This window comes from Drosophila mojavensis, unplaced genomic scaffold (assembly GCF_018153725.1).
Source record: "Drosophila mojavensis isolate 15081-1352.22 unplaced genomic scaffold, ASM1815372v1 contig_136, whole genome shotgun sequence".
NCBI classification, from domain to species: Eukaryota; Metazoa; Arthropoda; class Insecta; order Diptera; family Drosophilidae; genus Drosophila; species Drosophila mojavensis.
The window spans coordinates 5,264,628-5,284,014 of record NW_025318667.1 but is presented as its reverse complement, the minus strand read 5'-3'; the positions used below and the strand labels follow the sequence as shown (position 1 = coordinate 5,284,014).

At 43.3% G+C, this 19,387-nt stretch overlaps 4 protein-coding genes across 5 annotated transcripts; 2 read left to right on the top strand and 2 right to left on the bottom strand.

The window, feature by feature from the left end:
* Positions 1 to 1,689: 1,689 nt before the first annotated feature.
* On the top strand, positions 1,690 to 6,526 carry LOC6585984 (epidermal retinol dehydrogenase 2). Of its 2 annotated transcripts, none has more exons than XM_002011572.4 (4): positions 1,690 to 1,798; positions 5,140 to 5,650; positions 5,725 to 5,907; positions 5,993 to 6,526. In XM_002011572.4, the coding sequence occupies exons 1-4, from the start codon at positions 1,785 to 1,787 to the stop codon at positions 6,254 to 6,256; spliced, it is 972 nt and encodes a 323-aa protein (XP_002011608.2). In that variant the 5' UTR covers positions 1,690 to 1,784; the 3' UTR covers positions 6,257 to 6,526. The 2 variants fall into 2 exon arrangements, with proteins under 2 accessions (XP_002011608.2, XP_043867147.1); XM_044011212.1 differs by lacking the exon at positions 1,690 to 1,798 and adding an exon at positions 4,731 to 4,771.
* A 1,180-nt stretch (positions 6,527 to 7,706) lies between these two features.
* Positions 7,707 to 10,093, bottom strand: LOC6585983 (dynein intermediate chain 3, ciliary). The gene is made up of 2 exons (XM_002011571.4): positions 8,376 to 10,093; positions 7,707 to 8,255 (listed from the first exon to the last, which is right to left on the bottom strand). Exons 1-2 carry the CDS (start codon positions 9,906 to 9,908, stop codon positions 7,788 to 7,790), a joined length of 2,001 nt encoding a protein of 666 aa, XP_002011607.1. The 5' UTR covers positions 9,909 to 10,093; the 3' UTR covers positions 7,707 to 7,787.
* Positions 10,094 to 10,406: 313 nt separating this feature from the next.
* LOC6585982 (N(G),N(G)-dimethylarginine dimethylaminohydrolase 1) lies at positions 10,407 to 12,398 on the top strand. The gene is made up of 5 exons (XM_002011570.4): positions 10,407 to 10,580; positions 10,848 to 11,170; positions 11,244 to 11,341; positions 11,415 to 11,639; positions 11,703 to 12,398. Exons 1-5 carry the CDS (start codon positions 10,546 to 10,548, stop codon positions 11,826 to 11,828), a joined length of 807 nt encoding a protein of 268 aa, XP_002011606.1. The 5' UTR covers positions 10,407 to 10,545; the 3' UTR covers positions 11,829 to 12,398.
* A 582-nt stretch (positions 12,399 to 12,980) lies between these two features.
* On the bottom strand, positions 12,981 to 19,218 carry LOC6585981 (adhesion G protein-coupled receptor A3). The gene is made up of 4 exons (XM_002011569.4): positions 18,867 to 19,218; positions 18,590 to 18,808; positions 18,309 to 18,522; positions 12,981 to 18,243 (listed from the first exon to the last, which is right to left on the bottom strand). The coding sequence occupies exons 1-4, from the start codon at positions 19,070 to 19,072 to the stop codon at positions 13,510 to 13,512; spliced, it is 5,373 nt and encodes a 1,790-aa protein (XP_002011605.3). The 5' UTR covers positions 19,073 to 19,218; the 3' UTR covers positions 12,981 to 13,509.
* Positions 19,219 to 19,387: the final 169 nt, after the last annotated feature.

Here is a 19,387-nt window from a genome sequence, read left to right as displayed (position 1 = left end):
CACTGTAGAATACCATGTAACTCAAAACTAAAATAGTCAATGCTACACGGCATACCACGTAAGATTTAAAATTAACTAAAAGGTATTTTTTTCCAGATGAAAATAAATAGAAAATGTGCGAGATAATATACCCTTTAATAAAATGTAGAAAAAATTGTTTTTAAATAGCTTTGGTTAGGGTGAAAGATGAAAATAAATAGAAAATGTGCGAGATAATATACCCTTTAATAAAATGTAGAAAAAATTGTTTTCAAATAGCTTTGGTTAGGGTGAAATACCGTGTGGGAAACAAATTAACAATTGACTCTCCAATAAACAGAAAATATTATATATATAAGATAACTGAAAAATACCTTACACTTCAGTTCAAATATTCCTAAACATATTTAAGCCTAGGAGGTAATCATATATGAATGAAATCGATTGAGTGAAGAAGAAAACCAAAGTAATGTTTATACCAAATGCATTCGCTGTAATTCTCGCTTATCGAAGGCCAATAGGTTGTATATTTCTAACTCAATTGAAGCTAAAGAAAATAATAGCTAAATATATCAGTTTGTGTAGGTATATCTTTATCTCTAATTGCACATGGCACATGTCGCTAAACATCTATATTGCTATATGTAATTCTACATTTATGTGGAATTAACTTTTGTCATGTTGATCTTAGATATCTATGTGTATAGCTGTCGCTATCTTTGTTTATATCAAAGTAGTATTTGTAGCTGTAAAAGTCATTCAATATTTTCTACTCATGCACGAAGGGAAATGAGTATATTGGCTTTGTGCAATGTCCGTATTGCTATTCATTCGTCTGTCTGTCCGTCCGTCCGTTTCTCTATCGGTATGCACGCACATCATTTCACCGCTATTGTTAGCTAGAGACTAGAAATATGGAATAGATACTTGTTGCTAGCCTCGTGCTCTGAAATGCTAAGATTTGTTTGAAACGCCCACTAGGGGCGTGGCAAATCGATGAATGCTATTTCCGGCATCTCAGAAACGCTATCATAATGAATGGGTATGGTGCAGTCGATAACGCTCGATTGCACTATTATTTATTTGTATATTGAAATTCGTATCTGGAATTCTGTTTGTATTTTTAGCGATAAAAATGCACAATAATCTAGATAAAGGGCCCAGAAACATTTGTGACTTCAACCAAAACCAAACAGTGTGTGTGTGTGTGTGTGTGTCTGCGTGTGTCTCTATCATATAGACATGCATATATCTGCAGCTAATAATACGAGTCAAATCCAAAATATAGACCCTCATTGTTTATAAATATTACTGCATGCATGTAATCATCGGACGCTGATTAACACACACACAAACACACATGAACACACACACACTCACATTACACTCTCTACACTCACTGGGGGCACTCATATTCACACTCAAGTGTCTTGCTCTCGCTCTCTCACAGTGCAGCTCTCTTTTCCTCTCACTCTCGCACACCAGTTCTATATAGATCAAAACTATGTAGGGGTAGGGGCACGAGGGCGGCGTGTAAACATGCATAGTAAAATGTTTATAGCACAAGCTCTCCATGCTGGCCGCGTATGTGTGAGTGTGTGTGTGAGTACGAGTGTGTGTGTGTGTGTGTATGTGAGTGAGTGTTTTTTCTTTTTTGAAAATAAATAATCACTCATACGACCTGCCGGCATGTCGCATTGCGTACTGTTTACTTCTGTGGGAATTCAGTTTGAATTCGTTAACAGGCGCTAACGGTTTGGGTGTCCGAAAAGAAATATAACTAAACACCCAAGAGATCCTTAAAAATGTCCATTCAGAGGTTAGTAAGAAAAAAAAAAAAAAACAAACAAAACAAATCAAGATGCTCAGCTATACGAAGTGTGAGTGAAAATAAAATCGCGATCAAAAAAAAAAAAAAAAATAATAATAAGGTACAAACAAAAATAATGAGAAATTACATGAATAATAGATTTCTGAATTGTGGAATTCGACGTTCGCTAGCAACAACTGATGCAGCTTGACAAAATCAAGAAGTCGTAATCTTATCGACATGCGCCACATTCATCTATATATAAAACATACAAATAATAAAAATACAACTTTTTTATACTCATTCACGAAACTGAATGGAGTATATTGGTGCAAAGATCGAATTGACTTGGAATTTTGACCATATACTCGACTAGTAAAGATTCAAGATTTAGAAGATTTTTCCCATTCGCCTTCTTTGGGCGTGAAGAATGACATTTTCGGTATCTCAGAAAATGGCGTGGTAAATCGGCAACTAGAAATGGATCTGGCAAAGTTCCGGCCGCGAATAAGTGATTTGTGAATAAGTAATTCGCAGTCAGTAGCGCCCGATTATTTCTATTTTTTTGTAAATTATTTTCTTTTTCTTAATACTGCTCGTATGACACGTACTGCATGTGTGGTCTATTAGTTTTTTCTTTCCTTTCTTTTTTTCACTGTATGTGTGTGTGCTCCATAGATAAGGTCCATTTGGTACTCTGACCCCAGCAATCGAACTTTAGTTTTTTTTTTTTTTTTTTTTGTGTTTTTTGTTTTTGTTATCTTTGAAGTGTAGCAGTTGCTAGAGATTATTATTGTAACAAAATAGTCGAGCAATTAGCCGACTCTTAAGTAGAACCTAAAAAACTATGCACTTTGTACATAGAAAACGAAAATCTTATCGAACCGACTTTCGTCCCAATTGGCACGGAAACTATTTTATAACATTCTTACAATGTTGCAGCTGTCAAGTAATTGTGTTGTAATTATTGAGCTCGTTCAGAAGGGTATGTAAATGATTAATTGATCTAATGAATGATTTTATGATTCTATCAACATAAATTAAGGCAGAAGGAAAACTGCATTCAGCATTCATATATAATTTCCCTTCTATCTATATGCTGTATATGTAGATTATAATGTTTGTCATAGACAAAGTTCGAAAGAAACTGTATATTAAATTATTCTACTAAATTTAGAGTGTTAAACAGTACTAGGTATATACATATATGTAAGATATCTTTCTTTTTCTTTTAGTCCAATAAAATCCTTATATTTCAATAAAATTACGATGGTGTATAGTTTGTATATATTTTTCTAATATAAAACGACTAATTCAAACTAGTTGATTTTTTAAATGAAAAATTTCATCTATCTTAACCATCAACTATGTAATATAATATAATAAAAACAAATTAATTTTGATATACTGCTATTTATTTTTGTATGTCTAACATATACGTATTCCCGAGATTCTAAGATGCACATATTGAAATAATTATATATTAAATTATTATATTAGAGTTTTGAAGAATAACCAGAGTACTAGCATCTCAAAATTTCAACAATAATATATATAATATAATTTATGCTCCAAGTCGAAAGTTCTCTTGCTGCTCCAAGTCAAAGTTCTCTTGCTGCTTCTAAGAAGTTTCATGTGGAAAACTTGAGCAACCGCTCAGTTCGCATAGAACATGAAACTAAGGATAAATACCGTGACATTGAATGTATAACTGAATATCATTAGACTTAACGTGATTATATGTATTATAATACCCTACGAAAAATTGAAAATTCTACAGAAGAGCTAGATATAGTGGGATTCGGGTGTGACAATGTTGTGGGTGTTGTTTGATGCTCCGAACGAGTTAAAGTCAAAGTCAAAGTTAAAAAGCCAGGGTCAGACTGAGAGTTTCGTTATGAACTGTATGCCAAGGTTTGGCTTGAGGTCAGGGTTCATGGCAGCTGACCAACTCATATTATACAATGGCTGAATTCAATGCGCTTTTGTTGCTGTTCTGCTTTCGTAATTAGCTGTTTGGCCACTTATATATTTGTACTATTTATACAAGCTATATGGGCTAGCGACAGCCAGAAAAACAATAAATTTGCTGACAGTGGCTGCAACAGCCCCAACTCTCTGGCCCCTCCGCTCTGCCTCTCGGCTCATTGAATATGAAGCTGAGCTGAAAATAATACAAACAAAACAAAATGAACAGAATTACAAACGTTCTGTCAGAGGTCGCTTGGTCAGCAGCTGGTCACAGATAAAGATAAAAGTGAATGTGAATACGAATGAGTATTTGGTGCTGCAGATGCTCAGAAGTGTAAATCGTCCGTTGGAGCTCGACCTAAAGACCTATGGATACGTTAACGTACAGATCTACATACACATATACGCGCGCGTGTACACGCACACACAATTAGCCTATTCGAGGGCTGCCTCCAAAATAACAATGTTGTGCGTCTAGTGAAAAATTATGGAATAAATATATTACATAGTGTTTTTTTTTTTTTTTTGTATTTGTGTGACAAGGACAACCTAAGTGTGACCAGCTGGAATTCGCATTTTAAAAGTTTGGCATTATTTGCATATTCGTATGTTATCAAGGCTCGTGTTGCTCTCTGTTGCGGGCAGGACCATTCAATGTGACCAGCTTCTATTTCAATTTGAAAAGCTGGCGTTTTTTATCGCTGTCCACAGATCACGCAACTGCATGTAAAATTTAAAACTAGGATGAATAGCTTTGCATTATGATGTACATATTTATTAATTGCCTGAACTTTTCATGTTCCAAAGCAGAATAAAGATAGCCAAGTAAATGATAAAAATGAAAAATACAAAAATAATAGGAATGGTCAATTTATTATCCAATTCTAACAAAAAAAAAAAAAAAAATACTTTGATAAATACTCAAAAACTGCTAAATGCTTTTAGTTAATTTGCCAAGTCTGGCAGCGCCTCCATACAATTAGCGATGAAATTAAGCGCAATAAAATATAAGTAAGTTTAAACGGTAAACTCAAAACTTTACAATAAAACGTATTACTTTATTATATACTAAATGAATTGCAAATAATTTGCCATAATATTTATGTATACTTTAACAGTAAACTCGAAAACATTGACAGCCGAAAATGTATTACTTTTGATTTTTTTTTACAATTTAAGAGTAAACAAAGTGATGGGCATTTGCTAGTTGAACTGACGCACATTATTAAGGGCAGACCTCGCAGCAGCCACACATGCTTAATATTGGCTTAGATCTCACTATAATTAACCGTTGTCACGCACTTTCCCAATTATGATATCCCCCTTTCCCCCTTCTCCCGACCATTAAGCTCACAACTGATTAATTTACTATTTTACAGCAACAACAACAAGCCCAATGGTGGCGGAATTGAGATTGGCCAGAACACCATATATAATATTGTGCTGCTGATCGTGGACATTGTGCTGTTGGTGTTCAAATTCTGGCTGACGATTATACAGGAGATCATCCAGATGTTCAGTACCCGGCCATTGGAGCATGTCAATGGCAAGTTGGTATTGATCACTGGCGCCGGCCATGGCATGGGCAAGGAGATGGCATTGCAATATGCTAGCCTTGGCGCCAAGGTCCTCTGCTGGGACGTCAATGAGCAGACCAACACACAGACGGTCAAAGAGATTAAGCAGGCGGGCGGCACAGCCCACGGCTATATCTGCAATGTGGCCCGCCGCGAAGAGGTTTTGGAGTTGGCTACCAAAATACAAAAGGAACATGGCTTCGTTAGCATTGTGATCAACAACGCTGGCATTATGCCATGCCATCCGCTGCTCGAGCATACGGAACAGGAGATACGTCTCATGTACGATGTCAATGTGGTTGCTCACTTTTGGGTATGTCTCTTCTCTCGCTCACACACAGTCTCCTGTCTTCTCTAACTCTCTATCTCTCTCTCTCTGTCTTGCAGATCATCCAGGCCTTCCTGCCCGCCATGATTGAGCGCAACGAGGGCAACATTGTGGCTCTATCCTCCTGCGCCGGTCTCTTTGGCCTGGCCAATTTGGTGCCCTATTGCGGCACAAAGTTCGCCGTACGTGGCTACATGGCAGCCCTGGCTGAGGAGCTGCGAAAGCAGAATCCGCTGTCCAAAGTAAGTCATAGATATAGATATATATATGTAGAGTCCTTGTTGTCCACTAACCTATGGATCGTATTTATTTCCTGTCTCCTTTCAGATCAAATTTACCACCATCTATCCGTATATGATCGATACGGGTCTGTGCAAGAATCCGCACTATCGTTTCCCCAGTCTGATGAAACTTATTTCGCCCAAGGATGCGGCCGCCTCGATCATCGAGGCCCAGCGTCAGGGTCTGGAGGAGGCGGCTGTACCTCGCCATTTTGTGGGTGTTGAGAAGGTGAGCCGCATAATACCCAGAAAAGCGATGCGATTGGTCAACGATTTCCTCGATACGGGCGTTGATACCGACAAGATTTAAGCCAAAACTAAAAATTAAAACAAATGAAACCAAAAAGAAAAACTAAAGGTAGAACGCGGAACTTCCAATGATAATTTTAAGTCTCAACAGCTTTATCGATATTTTCTTCCTTCTTCATATTTTTTTTTTTTTTTACTATTTTTTTTTTTTTAATTTTTTCTGTGGATTTTATACATACTTTTATATTTATCTACTTATACAAGATGTGAATTTAGCGAGCTTAAAGGTTGTTACTTAATAAACAGATAATTATAAAGATTATGAATTTAATTGGAGTTTGTTTTATAATTATGTAAATATAATGATAAAAGTCGTAACGATATGGATGATATCTATAAATATAATAATAATAACATACCATCTTTTATGATGGTATGATAATTATGATGGTGAAGGAGATAATGATGATGATGATATTGTAGAAGCTGAAGTGGATGATAAAAAGGATGATTGATTTTTGGTCAAAATGTCGAGTATGATGATTGATGATAGCGGAAACATTGCTGATCATCAAATTCGTATTAAGTAATACCATTATCATGACCATAATGGTCATGGTTGGAATATCAAAAATGATATTCATAGTCATATAGATATTGATAATGAAAATAGTCATACGAAAAATTCGCATGATCCTAATCCTAACCCTCTGCATAATAATAATATCGATTATGATATTGTTGATAAATATTGATATCATTTAAATCAAAATGGATCAATAATTCAGTTTTTTTTTCGAATCAATAAAAAAATTAGATTTCAAAAGTGCTTTAAGCCTAGCCATAACTTCGCATACCAAGGGAAATCATTTTTGACTTGATTGCGACCCAAAGCTATTATCAATTCTAGATTGTGCCATTAAGCTGAGTCAGACTGAAAATATTTTGAAAACACTTAGGTTTATAGAACATTAAACGAAAGATTGCTAATTGCAGTCTCAATTAAGATCAGACTTATTTGAAAGGGGATTTCATGGGAAACACGTGCAGGTTAATTGGAGCATATTTCAAACACAATGGCTAATGTCTAATGATACTTTATGTGCATAAGTATATGCTGATATAGAGCTTATTTTCTTGAGTGCTTGACTGACTGTTCGATTCATTGAGTAAAGGTTCTTAAGCTTGGGAAAACTATAAATTCTCTAAGCAGTTGGAAAATATGGATGTAATACGAGACCTTATAAAAAATTCAGAGGTAATTACTGAACCAACTATTAGATAGGCTATTAGACATTAATCTTTACTTAAAGCAAAGCGTAAGTATATATTGTAAATATATTATATAGAGACTATATTATAGATACATATATATTTATTTTGAGGATCAATATATACTACTACATATACTACCCTCGCATATGGCTTTTGACTAAGAAGTTTTGCCTAAGGAAAAACTGCCTATATACCTTCAAGCTCCCTAAATCAATATATGCAAATCAGTCAAACAGTTCTATATAGATACTATATATATTTGATATCGTTTGTCTTTCAACTTGAACAGCGAACGGAGAGAACAGAGATTTCGTGGATTATTTCTTGCCTTTGGCTGCTGCTGCTTTGGCCGCTGCTGCCTTGGCCTTGGCCTTGGCCGCGCGCATTTCTCTGGCCTCCTTGGAGGTTATGGAGCCGGGACGTTTCTTGCGTGCCTCCTCGATCTTGGCCTGCTCGGCCAGATTGTCCAAGTAGAGCTGCTCGAAGTCGGTACGCTCCATGACTTTCTTTTCGGCGGCCCGCTTGCGATCGACAGCCTCGAGGGTCTCGTGGAACGTGGCCAGAGCCACACGAAACTGTTCGTCGGACTCGATCATCTTGATGAACTGATCGGGATTGTCGGGATCCAGCTCTAGGTCGGGCACCACTGGCGGTGCTTCCTCAACGATGGCGGCGGCCTTCGACTGGCGTTCCTCCTCCTCCATAATGAGTGTGCGACGACGCAGCTTGATCTCATCAACGCGCGCCTCCAGCAGCTTGCTGCGTGTAATCTCCCGCTCGAACATCTGAATGGGTTGGCCGAAGCATGACGAAGGCGGGAGGAAGGGGAGAGGAAAATAGGTAGGAACAAAGAGGTGAGATTAGAAGAGATTAGGATTAGCGTAAACTGAAGTTCGTTAGCTTACTGCCGCCATGAGTGCCTTCTCCTTGCTGGTGGTCTTCTTCATGGCCTCGTCCAGATTCATGATATGCGTATCGCCGTTCGCTAGCGAAATGGCCAAATGCTGCCCGCCCGGCTGAAAGACAACGGCCGTGATGGTTGAACGGAAATTGATGCTATAAATGGGCTTGCGTTGGCTCAATAGGAAGTCCCAAAAGTCAACAACGCCATCAATGTCCCCAGTGACAAACAACGAGGCGCGTCCACTGCTCCAGGCGCCGCACATTAGCTGCGAGCGCTTCTTCACGTACATGGTACTCGGACGATTCTTGACCTCCTCGCACCAGATGCGCGCACGCCAGTCCCCGACAATGACGAAATTCTTCACGAAGAACGGATTGCGATGGATCGTGCGAATCGGCCCGGCACAGATCATGAAACTACCGACGAGCATCTCGACGGGATTCAGACCCTTGCGATTGCCCACGAAAACGCTGCCCATGTCGGTGCCAGCTATAAAACGAACCGGAATGGTATATTCAAACTCCAGAACGGTGCAGCCGTGAGCATTCTGACGGTTTTGACGATTGCGCGTATACGGCTCGAGAACGATCTCATTGGCTGGCATCTTGAGATCTCGAATGTCCCAGAACTTCACCGAGCCATCCAACGAGGCCGAGTAGAATTCTGTATTCGATTTCGAATACACCCAAGTCAGGGAAGAAGTTTGTTCACGATGTGCCGCCTCCATGGGGCACGTGCTGATGCACATGCCACTCTCGAAGGTCTCCCAAATGCAGACCTTGCCCGTATATGTGCCAGCTGCCATATTGTTCTCCTCCTTAGGACAGATCTTGGCGCACGATATAACCTCCGGGCTGTCATAGTAATACAAGGGCTTAATGGGGTTCTTAACATCCCAGACGTAGAAGGCATTGGTGCTGCCATTGCTATCATCATTGGTGACCATGCGACGGTTCTCGCCTCTCAATGTATACAGATTGCTATACTGGGTCATGATCTGTCTGTTTTCATTCGGCATCCAATTGATCACGGCCATGTGACGCTGTGGCTGCCACATGTCGTGAATGATGTTGATGGTGCGTGACTTGAACGGCATGCAAATGGTGCGACCCATATCGTGTGGCAGATCATCAAAGAAATGATCATATATGTTAATGGCATTGTTTTGGCGAGCTGTATTCATTGTGGTCCTAATGAGCTCCTTGACCTCATCACCCCAAGCATCATCACGTTCGACCTTCTTGCGATGACGCAGCGTTTGCTCCTCGTCGTTCATGTTCACCTCCTTGGGCCAGCCGCCCTCATAATGAAACATACCATGCTCATCGTAGGTTGCATTCTCTGTTTCCACCTCACTCAATGCCATCACGGAGCTTAGCTGCATGCCACGTGTCTGCGGATTACCCATGATATATTTGAGGCGCAGACGACTGCTCGGATGTACGCTGACCATTAGCTCGTTGCGATCCTCGAAGACGCATTGGCGGCCAAAGCGACGACGCTCGCGCGTCAATACCACCTGATTCTGAAACATGACTATAAATATATGATAACGAATTAACTGTTAAGTTCTTGTTTATTTGTATCTGCACTTCATAAATATCTGTTTACGATTGTATGTTACTAATATTATATAGAAATTCTACAAATTTCTCGCACAAATATGAACATGAATTTTGTTGAGCTGTAACTGCCATAGAGTGAAATCTTTTTCAAACTTCAACTGAGCTTTTTAAAATAACTGTCAGTGTGAATGGCTTGGAATTCTAGTAACATGATTGTCAAGTGCTGAGCTGTTATGTTCGCTGTGGAGCAAGACTGTTAAATGTGCTGCATGTAAACGCTATCGAAGCCTTTATTTATGAATGAATGAACATAATTATTTTTGATCAATATAGTGTATATAATGTCATTTAACTGGTCAACTATTTTGAACGAAGTGCACCCTCAATGTGTACCATCATCTTCACTTAACATTAACAGATCAATTGGGCGGCAATGTTAAGTGTACAGAGTGATTTCGGCAGTGTGAATGTCAGCGTGGTTGCGGTCATACGTGAATGGCGCTCTATGGCGAGTACACAAATTCAACATCTGAAATTCGGTTTAGTGTCTCCTCCTGGTGTCGTCCAGATATAAACCGTATACCGCTGGATTAACCAGTGTGCAAGATGTCACCCAAATATACACACGCAATCGTTGCCAGGTGAGTGACAGGAAGTTGCCTGGCTAAGCTGCGCAGTGCAGCGCACACCTGGACGGGGAAATTAGGTCATGTTGCCTAGGCAATGGCTCAGTGGTTGGCTTTGGGTGGGGCCAGGTTTAAGGGTTGGGGCAAACCAGCAAACATTGTCACCCACGCATTGACCCCGTGCTAAGGCGTAAATTACTTCATTCATTCCCCCATTCATTCGCTTGTTCACACTTGATTGTTGTTAATTCGTTTAATTCATAATTTGCGTGTGATCTTCAGAATCTCCAATGCCTTGCTCGAAACGGGCGACTTTGATGTACAATTGGCGAAGCAACAACACGAACAATATTGCACTCTATTGCGTGAAATTGGCTTGGATGTGATCGAGCTGCCGCCGGATGATGCACTGCCCGAAGGCGTTTTCGTTGAGAGCAGCGCCGTGGTCTGCAATGGAGTTGCGCTTATTGGCAGATCGGAAAATCCGAAACGCCGCCGCGAAGCGGAGAGCATGGCCATCATTTTGAAGAAGGAGCTGGATATACCGGTTATCGAGATCGATGATCCTCATGCCCAATTGGATGGCGGCGATGTGCTCTTTACGGGTAACTAAATAAATTCAAGCAAATTAATCAATATATTCGCAATAACTGTAAATATCACGGTCATCGCTTACAGGGCGAGAGTTTTTCATTGGCATTTCTAGTTTCACAAACGAGGAGGGCGCCCGCGCAGTTGCCATGGCATATCCCGAATATCCAGTGACTCCTATAAGAGTGAGTTACGGCTAGACTTGATTTTAAATTCCGTTCTAATCGAAAGTAATTTGATTTTTATTTTTCTCAATAGGTGAATGGTTGCAAGCGCTTAAAGTACTATGTCACCATGGCTGGGCCGGATGTGCTGTGTGTGAGCACAAGTGCCACCTGCCAGGAGATTGTGAAGCGCATGGAGCGAGAGGCGAGCTTCACCTATCAGAAGCTCACGTTGCCCGAGGAGAGTGCGGCAAATATGTTGTATATCAATGGCACAATTGTGCACAGATCACCCGCTGAGATTCCAGAAGCCTACAAGGTATTTCCCTCACTGTTATACGGCTGTTATACACGCACTACATTCTTTCGATTTTATTTGCAGACTTTAAAAGAGAAAATCGACATTCCAACACGTAACATAAACATTAGCGAATTTAGCCAATTTTCCAGTGGATTGACCTCAGCGTGTCTTTTGCTGCGACGCTGGAAGTCCATACGCAGCATTTGAATATGCGAATCGTCGCACCGATCCCACATCCAACTATCTATCTATATAAATCGAATAATGTTATTTTGTATCTAGAGCGAACAAAACACGCACAAGCGCTAGTTTTCATTGTTAATGGCGCAGCAATATCAATATGTCAACTAATTAGTAATATATCATAAATATTTGTATTTAGCTTGCATCTATTGCAACATTTTTTAAACCGTTATTTGTTAAACTTTAAGTAATATAATGTTAAAGTATTTATACATACACACAAACCTAACACAAACACACACACACACACACACTGACACAGCCTTCGCACACATTCGTCTAAACCTTGTTTTACATTTAAATAGTTATTTAATTTATGACAATATACAAAAAAAAAAAAAAAAAAAAAACAAAATATCATATAAATTACATATTTTATCATTGGACTCTCAGTTGTGCGACTCCGTTGTCTAGCTAACGAATTACCTACGAATTGTATCTACTTTACAAGTAGCTGTTAAATGTGTTCACTGTACCGTAAAATATAAATAAACGCTAAACATTTGTAATTTCTTTACAAAACAATTTGTATAAGTATTTCGTGTTATTTATTGTATATTGATGCAGTGTAGACCTATAGATACATATACAAATTCACACTGATAATATCGTGTCTACGACATTAAAGATATGACGTTCTTTCAGAATTATAGCTATTTCCCTATTTATTTCGCAAACTTCCCACATACACACCCAAATACCTTTCCCTATATGCTTCCACTTTCCCTATTGCAGCAGAATACATGATTTTAGTTGACTCTAGCTTTGTCAATATCTTCTAAGTAAATAATAATAAGTAACAATAAATTAGTTAACTAAATATCTGTTCTGTATTATTTATTTAAATTTTCTATTAGCTTCAGGACAGTAAATTACCCAAAATATTTCACTCTCATAGTACTTATCCGCATATATCCCCAGAAGCCTTTTCTGGATATGCCCCAAATATCCATTTTCCCATGTAAAACTTATCTTACCCGAGTACGCAAATATCTCTATTTGGATATGTTTATGTAAATTTCCATATTTGCCCTCAATTTTGTTTAAATGAAATAAAAAAACAAATTGTTTTTAAAATTGCATTATTCGCACTTGATTTTTGTTAAATATACAAAATACATAATACACAAAAGTTTAGTTACTAAAATTTAACATTTTAAAAACTGGTTTAATCTTTAGATGAGTTCAGCTTACAGTTGACTTATTTGCTCGATGTTTCATGAAGTTATATATATGTATATACTATATAAATTTGTTGTTTTGTTTTTCATAATCTCTTCTTTTTTTTGTTGTTGTATGCGATTTCTTAGGGACTATATATAGACATAATAAATAGATGTTATAGGAGTCAAGTGAGTTGTGTGAAGTATGTAATGCCAAATGAGTTACGCTAGACAAATATATATGCATATATATGTCTACTTATATAGTATATATGAAGCATATAAAAGTACAAATGCAATATACAGTAAATATATATAGTTAAAAAAAAGCTTAGGCTCTATTGAGGAGAGGAATACTTTGGCATTGGCCTAGCAGCCAAGCACGGAGGGTGTGTCGTATCGTCTCTATAACTATGCCTACATCTAGTTATAGATGTATAAATATCTGTATAGTCTATATGGTCTATAGGCTAGTGTATAAGCTAACTAGGATTGTTTGCTCTAGGATCGATATAGGAAATGACGCTGCTTTGGCTGCTATCATCTTCCACAGTTTCATTGAGATGATCTTGATTGCTGCTCGAGTTGGGATTGGGATTGGAATTGGAATTGGGAGTGCTGGAGGACGGATGCTGCAGCTGGGTCTCAGTCTTTCGCAATCTCTCGGCCGCTGTTGGTGAGCTGTGCGCTTCCTGCAGCAGCTGCTTGCAGCCCCTGAGCGGACTGCGGCACTTGATGGCCTCGTATAGTTCGTCGATGGAGTTATTCATGGCCTCCTCGTCATCCTCATCCTCGTCCACGCCACCACGACTACCACCACCACCAACAACCTCATCCTCCTCGGTGGTTTCCGCTGTGGCCTCGCCGCCACCAGCTCCTCCATTGCCCACGTGCAGCTGGTTCTGATGCAGCGCATAGACGGCATCACCATTCGCCACAAATTCATCGTCGAACTCATTGAGCACATCCACATCCGCGTCGCTGGCATTCGAGGACTGATAGCAACGGAAATCGTCCGTTAGTGTCAAATTCAAATCGTTGTCCGTCTGCGGCGCATACAGTCCGTGGCTGCGTATGCTGATCTCAGAGTTCTGGTAGTTCAGATCGCTCTCATTGGTCGGGCTGGCGGAGAGCAGGCGCGTGCTGCTCGGAAGATTGAAGTGATCCACTCCGCCGACGCCAGCGGGCCGGCTGCGTGCATTGTGCGTGGCTTGCAGCTGGGGCAGATTGCTGCTGGAGCAGGAGTACATCATCTGGGTGACCAGCGAATTGCCACTGCTGCCAGCCAGGGAGCCCAGAGTGTTGCCCTCCAATGCAGCTGTTGCCGCGCTGCCATTGGCCTCCTTTGTGGCAGTGCCCGCGACGAGCATGTCGTGTATATTGTTCAAGGACTTGGACTGCTGCTGCTGGCTGTAGCGGATGAGCACGCTGGGAAAGTCATCCTCCAGGCGTATGCTATTGGTCACCTGCAACGAGTTGGAGACATAGATCTCGTGCTTCTGCAGCAGCGGCTCCTCGGCAGCAGCCGCCTCGCTGCTGGCGGCCTCCGGCAGACCCAAGCTATTCATGGCCTCCAAGCTGGGTCGCTTCACGGGCGTGGAGCTCAACGGCGCTGCTCGCTCTCGGAACACCTGCGCGTTGAGCTCGCTCTGCGGTGTGCCGGGCATTGTGTTGGCATACAGCGGCGCATGCTCATCCATGGAGCTGCCGTCGTCATCTTCGTGCGTGGTCAACAGCTCGTCGTCGTGCTCGTGCAGCGTCTCGTCCAGCAAGGATGGAGTGCGCAGCTTGATCACCTCATGCTGCGGCGTCAGCGTCTCGGGTATATTCGTGTAGATGTTCGCTTGCAATATCTTGGAGGCGGGCACAAATCGCTTGTGCTGCTGCTGCTCCACCTGCGACTTGTAGTGCAGATTCGTGTTGTTCACCTTGCTGCCACCAGCGAGCAGGGTCATCGCATTGTGATGCCGGGCGTAGAGCTGCTCGGAGCTGGCGTCGCTCAAGCTGTGCTGGCTGTGCATCTGCTGGGGCAGCGCCTGGCGCTGCAGCTCGAAGTTGTTGCGCTTGGCCAGACGCTTCTGTTTCTTGAAGAACTTGCGCGCCACATTGATCTGATTGGGATTGTAGAAGATTTCGGCGCTGGGTATGCACTCCTGCCCGTTGCCCACATGGAGGAGATGATGTTGTCCCGTCTGCTGAGAGACAGCGGAGGCTCCACTCAGCGTCTGCTGGCCATGATTATTGTTGATGATGGTTATAGACGTTGCCGAGTTGCCTCCCATTCCGCCTCCCCCTCCACCGCCGCCGCTGCCAACTCCTCCAGCCAACAGCTGCTGTGTGGTGCAGTCCAATTGGCCATTGCTGCGATTCTGGCTGCGCATGCTCCGGGCACTGCTGCTGCGCTGCTTATTGGAGCACTGGCTATTCGAGCGCGAGCCGGCCGAGTTGTTCGGCTCGTAGAGGCTGCCCGGCCCCGCTTTGTAGGCGACAATTGAGTTGCTTATCATGGCAGCGCCTTGGCCAGCCTTGGCATTCGATGTGCCAGCGGCAGCTGCAGCTCGGGCTTGACTGCTTCCACTCCTTGCATTATTGTAGGCCACCAGCCGACTGGATCTGGCCAAGCGATGCTGGGCCCAGGCCTGGCGTGCATCGTTCCGGGTCAGATTGTAGAAGAGCAGCACAAACAGAGCCAAGGCCACACAGCTGACGACAAAGCTCAGCACGTAGAGCTCCTCCTCGCTGTGCACATAGAAGGCGGCCGATAGCCAGGCGCAAACATACAGCACCAAGAAGATCAGATGTCCACGCAGATGTGACATATTGGACCGCTCATAGTCATCCACAATGCTGCTCAACGGATTGCTCAGTGTGCTATACTGCTCCTGCAGCTGCAAGGCCGAGCTGCTCGCCTCCTGCTTGACGGTCGCACAGCCATTGGCGTCCAACCAATCCAGATCAATGTGCTCCGTCGCCTGGGTATTGTTGTCCGAGTATTGACGCTGGCCGAGATGCTGCTGCTGCTGCAGCACATTCACCGCCTGCTGACTCAGCTGATAGTAAATGCAGAGCGCCAGGAAGCCACTGAAGATGAGCAGAATGCCGGCTGGCACCACCAACGCATTCAGCGTCGTCGAGTTGTGCAGAAAGCAGAAGCTGTAGGCGGCATACTCCGACATGTTGACGGCACTGCTGATGCCACAGATGAGCAGCGCAATGCCCCAGCCAACCAGATAGATGCCCAGTATGGGCTTGCGCTGGTGCGGCTCCTGTGGCAGCTGCATGGGCAGCGACTGCTGTCCGTTCAGTGGCAGCGACGTGGCGGTCGTTGATTTGCTCAGCCGCTTGTACATGCTGCTCAGGCTGACGCACAGCCAGAGCAGCACACAGAGGCTGAGGTAGTGCAGCAGCAGACCAAACAGGCGGCAGTGCAGCAAATTCGTTGTCTGATAGATGCCCAGCATGAAGGTCAGGCAGAGTGTGGACAAGGCCAGCCAGGTGTTGACCAGGGCGTGGCGCTGCACCCGATTGATGCGTATCGCACAGCCGAAGACCACAAAGGTGACGATGTTGAACCAGGCGCAGCCGAACAACAGACCGCAGCCCACATAAATGGGCAGGGGGGCGTGCCGGAAGCGTGCGCCCGCCTGCTCGCTGCGATAGTCGTTCAAATAGGCGGCCCGCTGCAGCAATCCAAAGTAGCCGCTGCGACTGCTGCAGCTGAACATGAGCAGGGTGCGATGCTGATAGTGCTGCTGGCAGACGCGGGTATTCCATTCCTGTTGCTGCTCATCCCACCAGGCAGGCAGCGGGGCACTGCGCTCGTCATGATACGGATGGGCGCGCAGCATTATGGTTATGCGCTGCTGATAGACGTCGTCCTGCTCCAGATTCAGCTCCTCCTCGACTGCTGGCAGTGGATTATCGATGGGCTCGCCCTCGCTGTAGAGACGCGCTCCGACCACCACGGAAGACAACGTTTCATTCTGCTTGCTCTTCAGGTTGGGCAGCAGCTTGGCGTTGCGATGCAGCGTAATCATTAGCCGCAAATTCCGCTGCTGACTGCTTGAGCTATTGGCCGATGTGAGCTGCTCGCTGAGCACCTGGTAGGGCACCTGTATGGCTGCGTCGATGTCGCCATGCTCGTACATGGGTATCGTATCGTTGGCGCTGTTGCACTGCAGGCCACGCTGGCTGCCCTCGAGCCACACGCAGGACATGCTCAGAAATTGCTCCAGGCTGATATTGAAGAACTCCACGAAGATGTTGCGCTGCAGCATCTGGCGCCGCCAATCGCTTGCCTCGCCATCGCCGGCGGCCATGGTGCTGCTGGTGGCCAGTCGCAGCGCGGCGGCTTCGACAATGTGGAGCAGCTTATGGCTTGTGCCCTGCTCCAGTTGGGCGGCCTCAAAGATCTTGACCGGCAGCGTGAGGAGCTGGGAGACAATGTCCATCAGCAAGTAGCTTATCTCCTGCTGATGTGCGTCCAGCTGCTCGAGATATTTAAGCAATGTTCGTGCTATATACTCCAGGTCCATGGGATCCCTAATCTTGTGCAGCTGCGTCTGTATGTGTGTAAAGTTGTGCAAGCGCCTCGCAATTTCCAGCGCATTTTTACCCTTCGTCAGCGTTAGATTCACCTTCGCGAACTGCTCGAAGATGCGCGTCGTCTCGCTGACATAGACACAGCTCTCGACATTCAGGCGATGCCATTGACCGTCGTTGCCGCACTCATGCGAAGCCCTGCGCTGCAAGCTCATGTCGCTGGGCTCCTCGACGCAGGCCTGCAGCACCGTCTCACCTCGCATGGTGCGCGGCCAGTGGTAGCTGCCCTTGTTCGTATGCGTAACCATGGCATCGCAGTAGAGCGTGCCCTTGGCCACCACATGCAGGACAATGGATTGCGACAGATTCGCTTGCTGGCTACGCAGCGTGCAGTCCCACATGCCCGTATGATTCTGTGTTAGGCTGCTAATGCGCAGGATCGAATTCAATATGCCCGAATCGTTAGAATGACGCGTTTCCAAGTGCACATCATTGAACACCTTTGTGGGATCCCGATAGATGATGTCATCTGTGGAGTTTTGGTGTCTGATCTTATCCGACCAGCCCCAGAAGACGTACGCACGCGTGGGCAAATCCTCAGACTCTCGCGGAGCGCCAATGGCCACGCGGGGAGCAAAGCACTTCAGCTGCAGCTCATCGCCCTCAAAGGCAATCTGAGGAAAAGTATAAAGAAATTAAGATATATAAATTTAGTTGGACTTTGCTGCGCTTGATTTACCTGATTCTGTTTGGGCACAAGCTCCAGAAGCGGCTGCAGCAGCGATTCGCAACGAAAGTCAATGCCCACTTTTAGCTTCTTCAGTGGCATGCCACGAAAATTGACGGGTGAATCACATTTGGGCGCCGGCAGTAGGCGTATGTCGCGTGCATTGGACCAGGCGATCAACCAAATCAAACCGCAATCACAGGCCAACGGATTGTTCGATAAGTCCCTAAGCAATGCATACGTCAGATATTTCAGTTTCATATAGAAAAGCGAAAATAATGAAGAGAACTTACAGCTGCTTTAGTTTCGGCATCTGATCGAATGTTCCTTCATATATATGACTTATAGAATTGTTACCCAGACGCAAGCGCTCCACATTGGGCAGACTATTGCCAAAGCTGCGCTTGTCCAGTTCGGTGAGTAAATTTGATGATAGATCCAATCGTTTAAGTTCCGTAAAACTTTTGAAATCGTCTTCGCTTATGTGTGCAATTGCATTTTTACTGGCATTGCTGCAAGGTAAACCATAAATAACAATTGATTTATGGCCAAATGTATAAATATGCTTACATGCTGATTATGTTGTGGACATCGTCGCCAAAGTTTAACTCCCTCCAATTAACAATATGCAGTTCGTCGCAGCGAACGCGCAACGATTGAATATTCTCTGAAATATTCTTGCAGCTGCATTTACTGGGGCACATTGCCTGCACAACAAAGGTCGTTTGCGTGCAGAGCGCGACCAGGGCGCATAGCCACATTTGTGCAACGTTCATATTGTTGCTTATTTATGTAGTTGCATTTGTGGCGTCCATTTAATTAACAACACATTTACAAACAAATGCATAATAAACAAAAACAGCAAAAGTTACAACAAAAAAATTCAACCAGTATTGCTCTATGCACAGAATTTTCTATAATGCGGCGGTCTAATACTAAAAAATACCAAGGAATACTAACATATGTTATCGATAGTCGCATGTAAAATATTAAGTACTTTAACTGATTTTTATGCGACAAACTATATCTAACGACTTTCAAACGACAGTTGGAAGAAATCACTTAAATAATCATGTTTTATCATCAGTTTA